Genomic DNA, 18,972 nt, shown 5'->3' on the forward strand with positions numbered 1-18,972 from the left:
ATATATAATCTTAGAAGATTAATGACATACCTACACATATATGTATACGTTACCACAGTGGCAGAACTTGGGAGTGGTGGGTCCAGGTGCAAAAATTTGCTTTGGGCCCCCTCCTCCTCCACGTTCAAAGTGCAGTGGGTGACAGGGAGAGGTAGTGGGTGCAGAGGCAAGAGGTAGACAAAGAGGCAAGAAGGTGACAAGGAGAGGGTGACAGGGAGCAGTGGGTGACAGGGAGAGGGTGAGAGGTGACGGAGAGATAACAGGCAGTGGGTGACAGGGAGACGTTGAGAGGTGACAGGGAGAGATAACAGGCATTGGTGACGGAGAGGGTGAGAGGTGACAGGGAGAGATAACAGGCAGTGGGTGACAGGGAGAGGGAAGAGGCAGTGGGTGACAGGGGAGAGGGTGAGAGGTGACAGGGAGGAGCAGTGGGTGACAGAGAGGGGGAGAGGGTGACAGGGATAGTTGACTGGCAATGGGTGAAAGGGAGAGAGGATAGGCAGTGGGTGACAGGGAGAAAGAGTGATAGGGAGAGGTGACAGGCAGTAGTGACAGGGAAAAGCAGTGGGTGAAAGAGAGAGGGTGACAGGAAGAGGTGACAGACAGTGGATGATAGGGAGAGGGAGGGGCAGTGGGTGACAGGCAGAGGGTGATAGGGAGAGAGAGGGGCAGTGGGTGATAGGCAGTGGGTGATGGGGAGATGCAGTGGGTGCCTGACACATTAAACCAACATAGGGCCTCATTCAGACCCGCTCGCAAGCGGGTCGATGTTGAGGCCCTGCACACGCGCAGGGGCCACACTGCGCGTGCGCAAGCCCCGGAGTGAGAGAAAAATTCTCTTGCTCCGGGGCTCACTACAAAAGGGGCGGCTGTCGATGGTGATCGACAGCTCGCAACATTTTGTAGGCGGGGGGTGGGTGGCTGGCCAAACGGAGGCATTCCCGAAGGAATGCCTGCCGTTTGGGGGCGACCCCACTGACATCACTCGTGATGTCAGTGGTGAGCTTCCGGCCCTATTAGAGCCGAAAGCTCACTGGGGCTTGCAGCAGACGAGACCCGACCACAAAACCCTACCACCATCGCGACCATCAACCTGGCCGCTCGCTAAAGCTGTGGGTGGTCACCCACTGGTCTTACAGAGAAGCGGCCGCCCTCATTCAGAGCGAGCGCTCGCATTTTGCGAGCGGCTCTGAATGAGGTCCATAGTGCCCCCCACATTATGTCCCACTATAGTGACCACACATTATGCCACCTGTAGTGCCCACATTGTCACTGTAGTACACAGAGTATGCCACTAGTAGTGCCCACACTTTATGTCTAACTGTAGTGCCCAAACATTATGCCACACTGTAACACTGTAGTCCCCACACATTATACCACTGTAGTACCCACACATTATGCCTCCTGCAGTCCCCACACAGTGTACTCACCAGCAGCTTCCTCAGGCAGCCGGCAGAGTAGCAGTTACAGCCTCATAATGAGTCACACCCATGAGGCTGCACTGCTGCTAAACTCCAGGTCAGAGGAGCATGTGATGGGATCCTCCAATCAGAGCTCAGCACATGCTCCTCTGACCCCACTGCAGAGACTACTGGGATTTATTACCTAGTAGTGCACTGCAGTGCTGAGCCTGACTGACTGCACTGTGCCTTGGTCCTCTCTGTGGGTAGCTGCTGGCCGGGATAATCACAGCCTTAATGACTGCCCGGCAAGCAGCATCACTGCAGCCTGCAATGCATTTACAAATGGCGACGGGCAATGTGGACCCCTATATTGCAGCGGGCCCAGGTGCAGTGCACCGGCTGCACCGACGGTAGTTCGGCCCCTGCGTTACCATACTTGTTTACTCTCCTGGAACATCCAAGAGACTCCTAAATTGTGGTTAGTTTGTCACCCTCATCCCACCCACTTCCTAGTGAAATGGGTGGGACAGTGGGTGAGATGAAATCTTAGCACTAAGTGTCACTATGGCCCCTCTCTCTCTACATGATGCCGCAATGAGTGGCATTAAGCCGTGTGAGGCAGGGAATTAATGATGCGACTCACCAGGCCCACTGCATTGGACTTACTGCGGTGGCGCTCTCTGAGGGAAGTATGTTATGCAAACATAGCATTTATCTGGAGTCTATTCCATGTTTGGTAAAATTTGCAGACTCAAATTCATTTAAAGATAAGAATCTTGGTTTGTACATCAAAGCAATATTCTACATCTACTGGCGTACTAGTTTAGTCAACAATATGGAAGTCTCCAATGTATGTAACTTATTATATGAAATAGTATATATAAATGTTCATTATTATGGAAATGCATTTAATGAAAATACTGTATTTTTTTTCACTCTGGTGCAATGAACACACAAGAGATATTAGGTTGAAACATTGTACATATATATTAGTCTTTGCAGGACGCTGCTAGTGTAATATTACTTATAAGGCCACCTGTCAATTCATCAGGAACCAATGAAGCCCCTCATGGCTAATATGCCTGAGGCCTAATGCTAATCAGGCAACTGTTCTATATAAAAGGTTAGGAAACTTTCTTATGAACGTTCCATCCATATAGCAGCTGCCACTGCTGTCTATGAAGACTGGTCACATTTAACAGGAAAAATGGTATTATATGCTGGAAACTAGAGATGTGTGCAGGACCCCATGTTTTGATTTTGGCAAAATGACCCACAAAAGTTTTGGTTTTGGCAATACCACCCTGAAGTGTTTTGGTTCGATTTCGGTTTTCTTTATAAATTGATAATAAACAGCTAAAATCATGTAACTTGTATCTGTTTTTGCTCCTATAGCAGAGGTTCCCAAACTTTTTGGAATCACGGCGCCCTAGAGTATCAGCCAAACTTTTTTTATTGAGAAATTCAGAAAAAAATCTAGTGAAGTAGTAAAGTGAAGTAAATTGTGCTTCCCTGTCATCCTTAGTTATGTGGTTGTGGACAGGTTTGTGCTTCTGTTTGTCCACATATTTACATTACATTGACCATAAATAATTTGATTTGGTGCTGGACCACCAACCTGAGGCACCCCTGCAAATGTCCCGAGGCACCCCAGGGTGCCACGGCGCACAGTTTGGGAACCACTGTCTTATAGTATTATAAACATCAATAACATTAATTTCCAGTCAATGTTGACCACCTCATAGCACCTGACATCACGAGGGAGGGACTTAAGTGCAATCCAAAATGCGCAAGATATGTTTTCTAGATTCAAGTTCCGAATTTAGCAAGAAGACCCAAGTCAAGACTCGGCTCTACTAGGAACCCCAAAATGATCCAAGCCAGGACTCGGTTCTACTAGGAACCCCAAAGTGATTCTAGCTGGGTCTCTGTTCTACTAGGAAACCCAAAATGATTCTAGCTGGGTCTCTGTTCTATTAGGAACCCCAAAGAGATCCGATCCAGGACTCTGTTCTACTAGGAATCCCAAAGAGATCTGAGCCAGGACTCGGTTGGACTCGGAACCACAAAGTTTGGGTGTGTTCATTTTTAGCAAATCCAAAGTGCTGATCTGTCACAATGCCTCAAACTACTGAAAAAGATTTTCACCACTTGGAACTGCCATCATTTAATTACCTCAAGTGGCTAAAAGCACTTTATAATATTTTCATATTGTGTTTTTCAAATAGAATTTGCTTCTAAAAAATATTTGTTTGTATACAGTCAATTAGTTACTGTACTCTACATAATTTTAATGTCACTTCCCATGAAAAAAACACATATTTCAAAACCACCAACTCAGTGTTCTAGGAATTTTGCCAACATCAAAAGTATTTTGATCTATAATAAAAAAAAAAATACTTATATGCTTTGATTTGGTTGTAGATGTAATTAAAGGATTGTTCCACACAAAACTCCAGTTTTAGCTTAATGAATTAAAATAAAAGGAAACACTTAACTTTAACACACCATTGCCCAAATGCACTACTAGGGTCTCTGGGCCAATTCAGCAAGGAACGCACGCTAGCAGACGCACGCACCCAGCCGCTGCGAGAATATGCTAATCAATGCATACGTATGGAGACCGCAGTACAAGAAGCAGACACTCAGCAAAACATAAAGCCGCCCACCTATGCCGTTATTGACAGCGTAAACATCGGGAACATCGAGTGCCATTGAAGCTGCGTGGTAGACCTGATCCTGCCGCAGGACTTGAGAGATTCCTGCACGCAGAGAGGCGCCCGGCTGCGTGTGGCGCTGCTGAGATTAATTTATGCACGCCCCTGTAACGGCGTGCGAACGCACAGGCACACCTGAGTTCGGCCGACCACCCCCCTGTCACCACCCACAAACGACACTTCCTGTCAATCAACATGGGAGGTCTCTGCGGGCTCCCTGCGTACTCGGAGAGAGCCCTTACCGTACTCAGCAACCTGTTCGCGCACGCGCAATGCAATGCATGCGCAGATCGCAAACATAGGCTCGCAACGTGCATTCTCTCACTTGCGTTGCTTGCTGAATTAGGCCCTCTGATGGATCTAACTGTCCCACACCATACTACTCTCTCCTCATCCAGCTCAGTTGCCTTTATGTACTTTCCATATAGATGAATGATTAAATCATCAGAGAGGATCCACTATATCCATCAGGGATCCCCGCAGATTAGGTGATCGGAGGGTGGAAGGTACAGTAAGCAACAGTTAATTTTTTCTTATATCTCATTGAGATGCAGTTAATATCCCGATGATCGGGATGACGGCTGCCGAAATACCGGCGCCGGAATCCCGATCAACAAGAATAGACCGGCGACGGAATCCCTACAGCACTGTGAATGTTGAGCCAGCATCCTGATCGTAAGGCCACCGAGGAGAGGTAAGTAGTAGCTGTGGGGGGGGAGGTTAGGTTTAGGCACCCCTAGGGGGACTTAGGCACCCGCCTGAGAGAGTTAGGTTTAGGGTGCATGGAGGGGGGGTTAGGTTTAGCACCCCCTGGGGGACTTAGGGTCAGACACCCACCCCCTCGGGAGTGTTAGGGTTAGGCTCCACCAAGGGAGGGATAGGGGGGAACAGGGGTAGGGTTAGACTAACTTTCTCCTGTCGGGATCTCTCTTCATTGGGATTCCGCTGTTCAGCCGCCAGGATATCATACCCAATCCATCTCATTAAATGAAACATGGTTTTGGGTGGAGTTATCATTAAATATCATTTATTTTAAAACCAGACTATTATCATGTCTAATTACCTGTCTGCTGAACGTGTTCTGCACGTGAATCCAGTAATCCTCCACAGGGTCGTAGCAGTAAATTGCCTTAGTGAGCCCTCCGGCTACATAGATAAGGTTGTTTAAGGACACAGCTGTGATGCATCGCTTTGCAATAGGAATGGATGCTCGCAGCAACCATGTATTTACGTCTGGATCATAGCACTGAACCTGAGTATCAAAGCAGTGTATTTGTTATGGCAAGGTTTATGCAAAAAAACAGTCAGAACTCTATATTGCAGCATGTTTATGCTAGCTGAGCATTATATCATTATTATCTTTTATTCATTTACAGGGCCAGATGCCCGTCATTTCAGCCTGCGGTCGCACATCCTTTGGCTCTGGAAGTGATACATTGCGGCTTTTACTTCGCAGCTCCAAATTTGGCGATAACTTTCTCATTTTAATGTAATGGAAAATGTCAGAATCTAGTGAAGTACCTCTGATACACCCCTCCTAAGGAATACTAATGCAGTTACAGTGAGACATGCATGTTGATATGTTGTATTGATGGAGATGGTACTTGCAAGTATTTTTCCTCAAAATCTAACTACTTATATACACACTTACAAAACATAATAGATAAATGTACCCCGAAATACTCTAAATGCTATTATTTGCTGAAAGACACATGTTGGTATCATTTCTTTCTTCATTAGTAAAAGTTGTACAATTCAATCCTTTGACATCTTATAATATAGCCTCCTAGACGTCTCTTATGGTCGCTAACAGCCTCTTACACTGTCCTTAGGGCCACAAGCTGTCTTATTTAATACTTTTTTGGGAGGTCAGGATGATTTCCCCACTTATTCATACACTTCACATAGATCGTATACTGCAGAGTTTCAGGACTCTATTTATCAAGCAGTGAAAAGAGTGGAGAAGTGAACCAGTAGAGAAGTTGCCCATAGCAACCAATCTGCTCCTACCTATTATTTTATAGACTGTACTTGATAAATGCTACTTGAAAGCTGATTGGTTGCTATGGGCAACTTCTCCACTGGTCCACTTCTCCTCGCTTTTCTCTGCTTGATAAATAGACCCCTTAGTGCGATGCTGCAGGATGGGAACGCTTTGCGCGTGGTGTTCCGATTTTTACTGGAAAATCTTTGAGAATTTGGATAGTGGGAAGTTGCCGTGAAACAGACCGTGGCTAACCGACTAGCATTTTATATAACGCCAATAGGCTCCACGGAACTTTCCTATGTATCCAATTGTTTTCCAGCTACATTTTAACAACCAAAAAATGATTGTGCTATTTATAAAGTCGCGAGGTAAACGAGACGACTTTACATTAACCGCATAATATTAAAGTTTCAGTAGAAAGCTGAATTGATTACCTTGTCCGAGCAGGTGTTGTCATCAGGTCCTCCACCAATCACAAACAGCTTCCCAACGCAGCTTGTAACTGCAGGAGAGCTCACAGCCTCTTTTAGTGGAGCAACATCCGTCCATCGGTTAGAAAATGAATCATAACATTCAACACTGCTCAGCCTGTTCTGCCCATCGTATCCCCCAACCACATACACCTGAAACACACAATGCAGAAGTTATTGCGACATTTACAAACAGCAAAAATAGCGTAAAACCGCACAATAAATATTCTTTTGAGATATCACAAGCCAACTTGCACGCAGCTTTACTGGGAAGCAAATGGATTTGTAGGCCAGGGTGGTATCTGCAGGAGTGCAGGAGCTTGGATTGGCTGATTGGAGAAGATGGATAGTTCTTGCTCAGTGCGGATGAAACACAAAAGCACAGTGTTACACTGATTCATTTTTGTGACACAGGTGCGGATCAAACACAAAAGCACAGTGTTACACTGATTCATTTTTGTGACACAGGTGCGGATCAAACACAAAAGCACAGTGTTACACTGATTCATTTTTGTGACATAGGATTATTTAAATAAGAGTGTTCCCGGCTTTGCAGAAGGGCACACAGTCCTTTCCTCCCCACAAATGGGCATGAATTCTCTGTCACTGTGAGGGCCAGTACATTGGGTTTTATCCCTCTCCCTATAATGGTATGCATTCAGCACCCTACAGTTGCTGGCACACTTCAACCAATGTAATAAGAACCTTCAAATAAACAAAAATCGCTAAGAAAGTCCCAATGGGACTCGTGCAGATAGGGTAGCAAAATGGGCATAAATAACTCTTAAAATAGAGCACATCAAAATAGCATATATCCACACATAAGCAAAGCTGTACAGGTCTCAGGATATGTATACCACTGCATCAGCATCATATGCACCGCGTATACGGTAAGTCATCATAATCAGTATGTACTTACGCGCACCCTGCAGCAGCTGCAACAGCTATGTCTCCTACCAGCATATATGCGTTTCTGCAGGTCTGCATGATGTACTTAGTCTACATTAGAATGCACCCCTCCCCTGCTCGGCTGCTCCAGGCACAGGTGGGCTAAGTGACAACATCACGTAAGTGTACATAGTCACATCTGTTGTGTGGTCATATCCTGAGCATGCTGAGAGCAATTTCACGCAATATACTCCACGCAAACTGGTGTATGCCCCACTCTGCGTCATACCCAATCTCTTCTTACTCTCACTATTATTTTAAGACATAAATCCATCAATATTTTGAAAAACTGAAATAGTTAATTCAATGACAGGGGCGGATTTTTATGTCACTGTTCCCATCATGTTTTTCCATGTCTGGTGTTTTTTGTCAATTTTATGTTTATATATTTCTTTTTTATTCATTTATTTTTAAACTTTTTTGTTTTTGTTTTCTAACTAGCGGAGTTGAAAGATGGGGTCCTAATGATAAATACCGACAGAAGTCCCTTTTTGTTTTTTGTTTTTTTTGTATTTTTAACGCAACAAAAGAAAATAATTTGAAAAACACTAATGTGTTTTTATGTGGGGATGGCAATCCAATTTGAACTTTCAAATCTGCAACCATTAATATAATAGCAAGTAAATATATATATAATTATATATACAGTATATTTATAACGTACTTTCCCCAGTAAGACAGCCATTTTATGCCGCCACCTCCCTTTGTTTAATGAAGCAACTCGGATCCAAATATTTAGCTGGGAATTATAAATCCAGACATCACGGCTGTTGATCCTGCCGCCTGTAAAGGGATATATACATTAATATACTCTATGTACATACACATGGTTATTCTCAATGGCTTTTGTTTTCTGGTGGAATAAAGACAAAGTATTATCTGTTATTTGTCACCCAAGGTTAGATTTATAATATCTTAGAACTTTGGGCCTCATTCATTACGGAACGCAATTGCAACAACAGACGCAGAACGGCCGACGGCGCTCGTGTGCGTGAGTTAGCATTGTGACTGCACTTACGCAGATACAAAGCCATCGCAGAGCGAGTCACGGGAGGTGAACGTTTGGGCGTGGTGACATGGGAGTGGTCGGAGAAATGCAGGCGTGCCAGTCCGCTTGAACACCGTTACTGGGGCGTGCATAAATTAGCTACTGCGACGGCATGCGCAGCTTCAGTACTTACTGCGTGCGACGAGATTAGCAATTTCTAAGGAAGGTCAGACCCGTTGTAATTGTGCGTGTGGGGCCGATGTTACTCGTTGTTACCGATGTATAGGAATGTAAGGTATTACAGATGTGAGATAGCGGTAGTGGGTGTCTCTATGCTGACTGTACGACGGCTTTAAGATTGCATACATTAGCGTATTTTCGCAGCAGGCCTGCGTGTGTAATCGTAGCTGCGATCACAATAGCGATCCGTAGTGTATGTCCCAATATGGGAAAGCACAGATCTGAAAGATAGCTATCACTTTACTATATGGTCTTCACTGGGACGCGCTTTTATGTAAGCCGCTGTCCCAGCAACAATTGTTTCATAAATTGCTCGGCAAAATAATTTTTTATCACTGCGATATGCGGCTGTAAGAAGGTATACTTCTTGAGGCTCCATTTCATCAATGATAAAACGACTCCTTAATCTATTACGTTAATAGGTCTGCTTCACACTCTCTGAGCTGTAGACATATTAATAACTAGTGAACTATAATTATCTGCTGTTATACAGCAAAATAAATCATCAGGAAATTATATATATACAATTGGATTGCAATAACTTTTGAAAATATATGTTTTATAATCAGTGACGTGCGGTGAGATAAATGGCTGTGGAGCCACTGGCCAGTATCACAGCCAGATTTACAGATACATACTGTATATTAACCCAAAGGGTTCATGTGGGCATTATGCAGGGCCGCAACTAGGGGGGGGCTGGAGGTGCACGTGCACCGGGTGAGCCGCTGTACCTGGTGCCAGTGACCTCCAGCCCGGCGCAGAGAGGCTCCAAGCCGGACGTCCGCTAGTAATATTTATTACCAGCGGGCGCCCGGCTCCTTCTCTGCAGCGACGCGGTGTAGCCGGAGCCGGAGGCTGGAGTTCTCTCCCGAACTCCAGCTTCCGGCTCTCCCCACGGGCACTATGGGGGAGACGTCATGACATCTCCCCCATAGTTCCAAGGAGCAGCCGGCGGACCGGACGCGACGCTGGATGCAGGAGCGGGGTTCAAGGTAAGTATTTTTTTTTAATAAGCTGCACTACAGGGGCATTATTATGGGGGCAGGGGCATTACCACAGGGGCATTACTATGGGGGCATAGGCAATAAGGGGCATTACTAATGGGGCATGAGCACTACAGGGGCATTACTATTGGGGCATGGGCACTACAGGGGCATTACCACAGGGGCATCACTGTGGGGGCATGAGCACTACAGGGGCATTACTGTAAGGGCACTACAGGGATATTACTATGGGGGCATGGGCAATACAGGGGCATTACTATGAGAGCATGGGCACTACAGGGGCATTACTATGAAAGCATGGGCACTACAGGGGCATTAATATGGGAGCATGGGCACTACAGGGGCATTACTGTATGGTGGGCACTACAGGGGCATTACTATGGGGGTATTAACATATGGGCATTACTATGGGGGCATTACAATATGGGCACTACTGCAGAGGGAATTACATGGGCGCCAAATTACTATCTTGCCCCTGGTGACAAAAATCCTAGTTTCGGCCCTGCATTATGCAAAGGTGCAGCATTATATAGTGCTGGAAATTTGGTGTGTTTTGATAAGGGATGTGCGGAAATGGTAGACAGGGGAGGCAGTGCCTCAACTAACACACACTTTTTACTCCAGAGTTTTGCCTATAAAAATGATTAGAATAATACAAAGAAGATATTTATAATATTTTCTTTACATTTTTCTTTTCATTTTTATATTCAAAACTCTGGAGTATGACAGGAAAGTCCAGCCTCACCTGACAGCACATCACTGGTTATAACATATATTTAAAAATTATACAAAATTGTACAATTGGTTTACATTAAGGTTCTTCAGAAGCATACAATCATTACAAAGACAAAAACAGTCTGGGTACAGGGAAAAATACATTTGTCGAAATAATTAAATAAACTTATAATTAGAGAGATAACCTGTTACCGATACAACTATTGCTCTTAATCAATGCAATTCAAAAGTTACTCACCCCCTGTAGATGCTGTGACAAACAGTTCACATGAGTAAGAAGTTCAAAAGAAATACTCAAGGCAATTAATTGTTGCTGCACCTCCTGCAACTAGCTCTACCCCATAACGTCTACTAGTTGAAAGAAGGGCAACTGATGTGCAAATATAAAGTTTAGGAAGAGTTACCTTTGAAAGCTATATAACTAGTTAAATTGTAACTCTGACACAAAAAATCTCTGTGAAAGATTATGGCCCGTATTCAGTTAGAGTCGAAAAGTCGTAAACGGCGAAAAAGTTTTGCCTATTGCCGTTTTTCGCCTGGTCGGAACTTATCTCCAAATTCAATTCCAGCCGGAATTCGCCTACGCGGAAACTCAAAGCAATGTAATAGGCAAAAGAGATTTGCCTATGAATAGCTGGGGAAAAGAAGGGCAAAAGCTGTATTTTGGGGGGGAAACGACCCAGAACCCATGACACACTCCCCCAAAGGACAAAACTAGCAAAAAAAAAAACCCTAAGAACACCCCAAAAAAGTATTAATTTTTGGGGCGAAAAAATATGAGATATGGTAAGAACTTACCCTTGTTATCTCTATTTCTACGAAGTCCATAGGGTTCCACAGGATACCTTGGGGTATAGGTGTGACGTCAGTCGCAGGGCACCAAAGAGTTAAGCTTTCAGCCTCCCAGGATGCACTAGGTCCCCCTCCTATACCCCGCCCCCGGGCCAAGGCACCTCAGTTAGTTACCAAGCCATAGGCCGGAGGAGGAGAAGGAAGAGAGAGAACAAAGATCTGGACACATACAAGAATCACATTCTCACCAGAGGGAGACGGAAAACCGGTGACCAGAGCAAAGCCCATCTGCAGCACAGGTGCGACAGGGCGGGAGTCCTGTGGAACCCTATGGACTTCGTAGAAATAGAGATAACAAGGGTAAGTTCTTACCATATCTCATATTTTCTACTTCAGGGTCCATAGGGTATCCACAGGATACCTTGGGGATGTCCCAAAGCAGTATCCTTTAAGGGTGGGGACGCTCCTGTGCAGAAAGGAGAATCCGCCGCCCGAAGGAAGCATCCTGAGAGGCGAAGGTGTCAAACCTGTAATACCTCACGAAGGTATGGACAGAAGACCACGTAGCAGCCTTGCAGATCTGAACTGCCGAGGCACCACGTCGAGCTGCCCACGAAGGACCCACAGACCTAGTGGAATGAGCCTTCAGAGAAGGAGGGACCGGTAGGCCTTCATGAAGATAAGCTTCAGAAATAGCCATACGGATCCAGGCTGCCAAAGTTTGCTTTGAAGCAGGCCAACCCTTTTTACAGAAGCCATAGAGGACAACAAAGCGTCCGACTTCCTAAACAAAGAAGTGCGGTCAACATAAGTCCTTAAGGCCCGCACAACATCCAAAGAGGCCTCACCCACGGAAAGACCCGGTGAGTTAAAGGCCGGAACAACTATTTCCTCGTTAACATGAAACTGGGAAACAACTTTGGGAAGAAACTCGGGCCGAGTGCGGAGCACTGCCCTGTTCCCATGAAAAACCAAGAAAGGGGGTCTACAAGAAAGAGCCCCTAACTCAGAAACACGTCTGGCTGAAGCAACGGCCAGAAGGAAAACAGTCTTAGCTGTTAGCCATTTAATATCCACTGAGCCCAGTGGTTCAAACGGCAGTCCTTGGAGAGCCCTCAGGACCACAGCCAAATCCCAAGGCGCCACAGGTGGAACAAAGGGCGGCTGAATACGGAGAACACCTTGCATAAAGGTGCGCACATCCGGGATTGTAGCAATCCTACGGTGAAACCAGACAGATAGGGCCGAAACCTGTACCTTCAAAGAAGCAAGGCGAAGCCCATGATCTAGTCCCGCTTGCAGGAAGGCGAGAATCCGAGACAGACGAAACTCCCGCGGTGCATAACCTCTCGGTCGACACCACTGGAAGAACGTATGCCACACGCGATGGTATATCCTCGCGGAAGACGGTTTCCGAGCTCGTAACATGGTACGCACCACAGAGCTGGAAAACCCCCAGGACCTCAGCATGGCCGTCTCAACAGCCACGCCGCCAAAGACAGCCGAGTCAGGTCCGGGTGAAGACAAGGACCCTGAGACAGAAGGTCCGGTCGTAGCGGCAACCGCAGAGGACTGTCCACGGACAGACCCTGAAGGTCTGAGAACCAGTGCCGTCTGGGCCACGCGGGAGCTATCAACAGGAGCGTCCCTCCTTCCTGTTTGAATTTCCGGATTACCCGTGGAAGAAGGGAGACCGGAGGGAACAGGTATGCGAACCTGAACGTCCACCGGACGGACAGAGCATCCACCAGAGACGCCCCTTCGTCTCTTGTGCGAGACCCGTACACCGGCAACTTGTTGTTGTGCCGGGACGCCATGAGGTCGATTTCTGGAAGACCCCACCTGTCCACCAGTAGTTGAAAAACGTCCGGGTGCAGGGACCATTCCCCTGGATGAACGTCCTGGCGACTTAGAAAGTCCGCCTCCCAATTTAGCACTCCCGGGATGAAGACCGCTGATATGGCCGGAAGATTGCGCTCCGCCCAAACCAGGATCCGAGAGACCTCTACGAGAGCCGCCCGACTGCGAGTTCCTCCTTGCCTGTTTATGTAGGCCACGGTGGTAGCATTGTCCGACTGGACCTGCACCGGGTGACCCTGGAGAAACCGCTGTGCCTGCAGGAGAGCATTGAAGACTGCACGGAGTTCCAAGATATTTATTGGAAGCTCCGCTTCTGTCGGTGTCCACCTGCCCTGGAACAAGTGTGGACCCGAAACTGCTCCCCAGCCCCGAAGACTGGCGTCCGTTGTCAACAGGACCCAATTTGGAACCCAGAACGGACGTCCCTTGTTGAGGTGGGTCGTCTTTAACCACCACGCAAGGGACAGGCGAACCTCCGGGGTGAGCACAATCGTCTGGAACTTCAGAGACTGAGGCAGCCCGTTCCACTTGGACAGGATCAGGTGCTGCAGAGGTCTGGAGTGAAACTGGGCGTATTCCACCATGTCGAACACCGACACCATGGAGCCCAGTAACCTCATCGCCGAGTGTAAGGACACCCGGCGGCTGTGCAGACCAACACCGGGAGAACTGCAGCAGGCGGCCTCCCACCCTGGGATCCCCCAAGGGGAGACCCGGACCGTCAGGCCGCAGGCTTGTCATCTGGCTTGGGGGCCGGACGTCTGGTACTCCATGCCTGTTTCCGGGGCTTGACCGATTTCTTAGGGCCAGCCTGTCGAGGAAACGACTGTGGTTTGGGCCTGCCCTGGGCCCTAGATGACCGAAAGGACGATGGTCCAGAACCAGAAGGAGCAGCGGCCGACGGGAGACAAGCAGATTTGGCTGCCGCCAGCGTGGCCACAATCTTATCCAGATCCGGACCGAAGAGAACTTCTCCGGTAAACGGCAACGCTTCCAGACCTTTCTTGGATCTGCGTCCGCCTTCCAGGATCGCAGCCACAAGGTGCGACGAGCAGCTACCGCTGCTGAAGAAATTCTAGACACCAGAGTACTAATGTCTAGAGCCGCCTCGTTGATGTAGGTGGCCGAATCACGGAGATTGCCAATCAACTCCGCCTGTTCGGCCGGACAGTCGGATTCAAAAGAAGCCTCTAATGAATCCGCCCAGCGCTCCATCACTCTGGCAACCCAGCAAATGGCCATAGCCGGCCGTGCTGCCCCCCCTGCAAGGGAATAAGCGGACTTCAGGCAGATTTCTACCTTGCGGTCCGTAGCATCCTTAAGGGAGGACATGGATGGCATCGGCAATGTGGCACTACGGACAAGACGGGTCACATGAGAATCCACCTGTGGAGGGGATTCACACTTAGCAAAATAATTATCCGCGAACGGATAAGCCACCGCCAGGCGTCTCTGCGGCTGGTATCTTTTGCCAGGTTGTTTCCACGCCTCCTCTAAATGGTCCACCAACTGACCCGAAAGAGGAAAGACTGTGGCATCGCCCTTCACATCTTTGAAAAAGGCATACTTAGATTTAGCCGCTGGGGGAACTTCGTCCTCAATCACCAAGGCTGTGCGGACCGCCCGAATAAGTCCAGGAATATATACTTTGGACTTAGCATCAGCGTCCTTAGTATGGAAAGGTTCCTGATCGTAAGGATCCAGAATCTCCCCATCATCAGACGTCCCTTCGTCATCCTCATAAGGAGCGGACAGAGACGCCACCGGCCTTTTATGAGGCCGCATCACAGACTCCCCTTGCAACACATCCGACAAGTGCTGTACAGAACTCGTCAGGGAGTTAACCCACGCTGGCTCCTGAGAACCCGGGAGCGGGGAAATAGGGAGACTGTGGGGTACCACCAATTGTCGTGGGAACCCCTGCATGGGTGACGACACCACAGACTGCTGGGACAAACCCATCGGAGTAAACGCGGGCTGCGGAGCTAACTGGCCCACTAAAGCTGTTAACGCCTGAGCGAAACAAGCCCAGGGCGGCTCCTGTACCGGTGCTGTAACCGTAATAGGCCGCGCCATGGACAAACACTGCCGGCAAAGGCCCTCCGCGCTACCCTCCCCCTCCGCTAACGGTACTTTGCACGTGGTACACTGTAGCCGGAGGGGAAAATCACTTTCAGACATGATGGCACCACGTATGTGACCTCTCTCACCAATTAAGTATTAAATAGGCGAGAGACCACCCTGCAGCACCGCACCGCAAGGGCTTTAGCAGAAAGAACAGGGACAGTAATAAAGCTGACAGTTTAGAGAAGAAAAGTTACAGGCAGCGCTAGCACAGTCACATACAATGCAGAGAAATAACAATTCCTGCACTAACAGCGCTGATCACTCAACTACACAGACACAGGGCCTGGTAGGACACAGCGCTGCATACACAGACCTGAGCCACAGCGGAGGAGAGGTATGCGGGGGGACCCAGACCACGATGCTTCCTTCCAGACTTCCAGCAGCGTTCACCATGCGTTGCAGAGAAGATGGCCGCCGAGGAGCAGAGAGAAGCTGGCCTGGGGGAGGAGCGCTGACACAGGACCAGTCAGCACAGTGCAGAGAGGGCTGTGTGCAGCGGGGGAGGCGCCGGCTGTGAGACAGGGAAGGCGCGCTCCCCTGGCATGCATTTAACCCCTGGGACGCCGCAGCGCTACCGCTCTGCTGCGGTCCGCTGTCCCAGGGGGTAGTGGAAGCGCAGGTTGGTCGCCTGGCTCCACGCTGCAGCCAGTCCCCAGGGAGCCCCCTGCCTGAGGACTTAGGACCATGTGATCAGCGGGGACCCACCGCGGGACCCCGCTGCTTACCTCTGTCCCCCTTGAATCCGGCCATGGTCCGGAGCATCTGGGGTCACCGCTAGCTGTGACCCCAGACGCCCACCAGCATCCCCGGATCAGTACCGGCGTTCTGGTACCGGCGGGGTGTAGGGAAGACAGCATGGACGTCAGGACTGACTGTCCATGCTGTTCATCCAGATGTGCAGCCACAGCTGCATGAAGAAAAAGCTTCAGGGGCTCTTCTAGCCCCCACTCCAACAGGTGCACCCGACTCCGGCCGGGCACCAAACTAAACTGAGGTGCCTTGGCCCGGGGGCGGGGTATAGGAGGGGGACCTAGTGCATCCTGGGAGGCTGAAAGCTTAACTCTTTGGTGCCCTGCGACTGACGTCACACCTATACCCCAAGGTATCCTGTGGATACCCTATGGACCCTGAAGTAGAAAGTAAAAAGTGGGGGGACAAGCATAAAAACTAGCGAAATAGACTTCTGGGGGTTCTGCAAGGATGGGTCAGGTGTTTTTGGGATTGTAGGTGCATGTAGCAGGTGCGTTTTTGACAATTTTTAAAAGTTCACTTTAGAAACATTTAAATATGCTTGCACACTACTTATTTTCACCAAAAAATACTGCTTTATGTCGTTCTGCAGCACTTTTGCATAGACACTAAGAAGAAGCAATTTAAACTACTTAAGTACCCCAAACACTTTTATTAGGGGTATTAGTACACATGTACATTGATTACCTATGTTAGTGCATCTTTTTTGGGGGTACAGACTGACTTCCCCACTTCTGACAGTACTATCTGCCTGTCCCGCATTCGCCGCATTCCATTTTCGCGTAGTTTGGAATTGAATAGGGCGAAAAGCGGGGACGCTAACGAAAAGTTTTCGCCTCTGAAACAGGCGAAGGAGGCGGTTATGAGATGCATGAATGAGCCAGCATTAGCAGGGCATGCTGGTTCTAGTAGTGCTAGTTGGAGTTCCCAAGGGTGACTCCCAGGTAAGCTGGCTATCAATTCGGATGCATTTATGTATGTGCCTTTATCATGAGGCCTTACATTTGCCAAAAAATATATATGTGCCTTTATTATGAGGCTTTAATTGGCATACATTACATTTGGGGTGAGCGTTTGGGCGTAGGGCCCCCGAGGCTGCTCTGGCTGGGCCTACTGAGGGCATCACCACTTAATACACATAGTTACTTTTCACATCACCTTTTTATGTTTGTTTATTCATGTAATTTTTCACATATATTTTAACCCCTTAACACTTAGTAATTACTCGCACACTTCTATACTTTACACTGCACTGTCACTCTTTTTCCATTTTTCGTGTGATGCCCTGGGGGGGTCCTGGGCTGGACTTAATTTGGGGTGCTCTGCGCCCCGGACGTGAACCGTTTAGTGTAGGGACTGCTAGTGACAGAGAAGCCTTGACGTGGCCTAGCAGCCTCCCATGTATTTGCAAATGCATGCAACTAATATCTCTGAAATTCTATTACCATATAGTGTTCATATATTGTTGCTGGTATGGTTCAGTGTGCTAAGGAACAATAGGGGGTTAAACCCCCCTCTCTTTTCTACTTGGTATGACCCCTCCCTTTCATGCACCTGAAAAAGTACTACCAGATTGATTGAGCAGCTGCCATTTTTTTGTTTGTGGTTATGAGATGCATGAATGAGCCAGCATTAGCAGGGCATGCTGGTTCTAGTAGTGCTAGTTGGAGTTCCCAGGGGTGACTCCCAGGTAAGCTGGCTCTCAATTCGGATGCATTTATGTATGTGCCTTTATCATGAGGCCTTACATTTGCCAAATAATATATATGTGCCTTTATTATGAGGCTTTAATTGGCATACATTACATTTGGGGTGAGCGTTTGGGCGTAGGGCCCATGAGGCTGCTCTGGCTGGGCCTCCTGAGGGCATCACCACTTAATACACAGTTACTTTTCACATCACCTTTGTATGTTTGTTTATTATTCATGTAATTTTTCACATATATTTTAACCCCTTAACACTTAGTAATTACTCGCACACTTCTATACTTTACACTGCACTGTCACTCTTTTTCCATTTTTCGTGTGATGCCCTGGGGGGGTCCTGGGATGGACTTAATTTGGGGTGCTCTGCGCCCCGGACGTGAACCGTTTAGTGTAGGGACTGCTAGTGACAGAGAAGCCTTGACTAGGCCTAGCAGCATCCCATGTATTTGCATATGCATGCAACTAATATCTCTGAAATTCTATTACCATATAGTGTTCATATATTGTTGCTGGTATGGTTCAGTGTGCTGAGCAACAATAGGGGGTTAAACCCCCCTCTCTTTTCTAGAAGGAGGCGGAAAGTCAGACAGGCGAAACTGACTTTTCACCTCTAATTGAATACGGGCCTATATAGCAATGTGTACTACCATTACACATGGTAAGCCAAACCAAGAAGAATATGAAGGTTTAAATAACCTTACAAATAGCACCCATGTACTGAAACACATACTAACCAATCAGATATCAGCAATAGATTACCTGACACAAGAATGTCATTCCTTAGAGCACACACAGCATATTCTGACTTGGTAAATTCTGGCAACTTTGCCAGTGACTTCCATTCTCCAGTCACTGGATCGTAGCACTCGGTGTATGGAAGGTTAAAGCCTCCAACACGTTCACACCCTCCCACTACTACAATCACCTCGGAGTAGCCAGTGGACCTGCAAACATAGAAACAGCACTAAGTCATCGACATCTGCTGACGCCATGTAATGTATTGTGCAGGAGAGAGAGCACACAGTAACTCACACTAGGAACTTTGCGTTTTGCATTTATAGAATTGATTTTGTTAAAAGTGTGTAATTATAAAGTATGGCGATGGTTGTAGTGTAAATCTGATAAATACTGTGATTGATTGTAGGGAGGGTGAATGTGGCTAAAGCAGGTGTGGAGGAGAAATACATGGGCGAGATGCAGAAATAGGCAGTGAGGGAAATAGAAGCTTATAGATATATTTAGCTC

General features: G+C 47.6%; 1 protein-coding gene across 2 annotated transcripts in view; it reads right to left on the reverse strand.

Moving 5' to 3' along the window:
- The window catches only part of KLHL24 (kelch like family member 24), a 68,642-nt gene that overhangs the window by 4,942 nt on the left and 44,728 nt on the right, over positions 1-18,972 (reverse strand). For both annotated transcript variants that reach the window (XM_088458203.1, XM_088458202.1), the window contains exons 3-6: positions 18,487-18,671; positions 8,190-8,308; positions 6,542-6,730; positions 5,184-5,372 (exon numbers count right to left, since the gene is read on the reverse strand). In XM_088458203.1, the coding sequence (XP_088314329.1) occupies positions 5,184-5,372; positions 6,542-6,730; positions 8,190-8,308; positions 18,487-18,671 (682 nt within the window). The remainder of the gene's footprint in view (positions 1-5,183; positions 5,373-6,541; positions 6,731-8,189; positions 8,309-18,486; positions 18,672-18,972) is intronic.

The sequence above is a fragment of the Taudactylus pleione genome, unplaced genomic scaffold (genome assembly GCF_031769625.1).
Source record: "Taudactylus pleione unplaced genomic scaffold, aTauple2 ptg000815l, whole genome shotgun sequence".
Taxonomy (NCBI): Eukaryota; Metazoa; Chordata; class Amphibia; order Anura; family Myobatrachidae; genus Taudactylus; species Taudactylus pleione.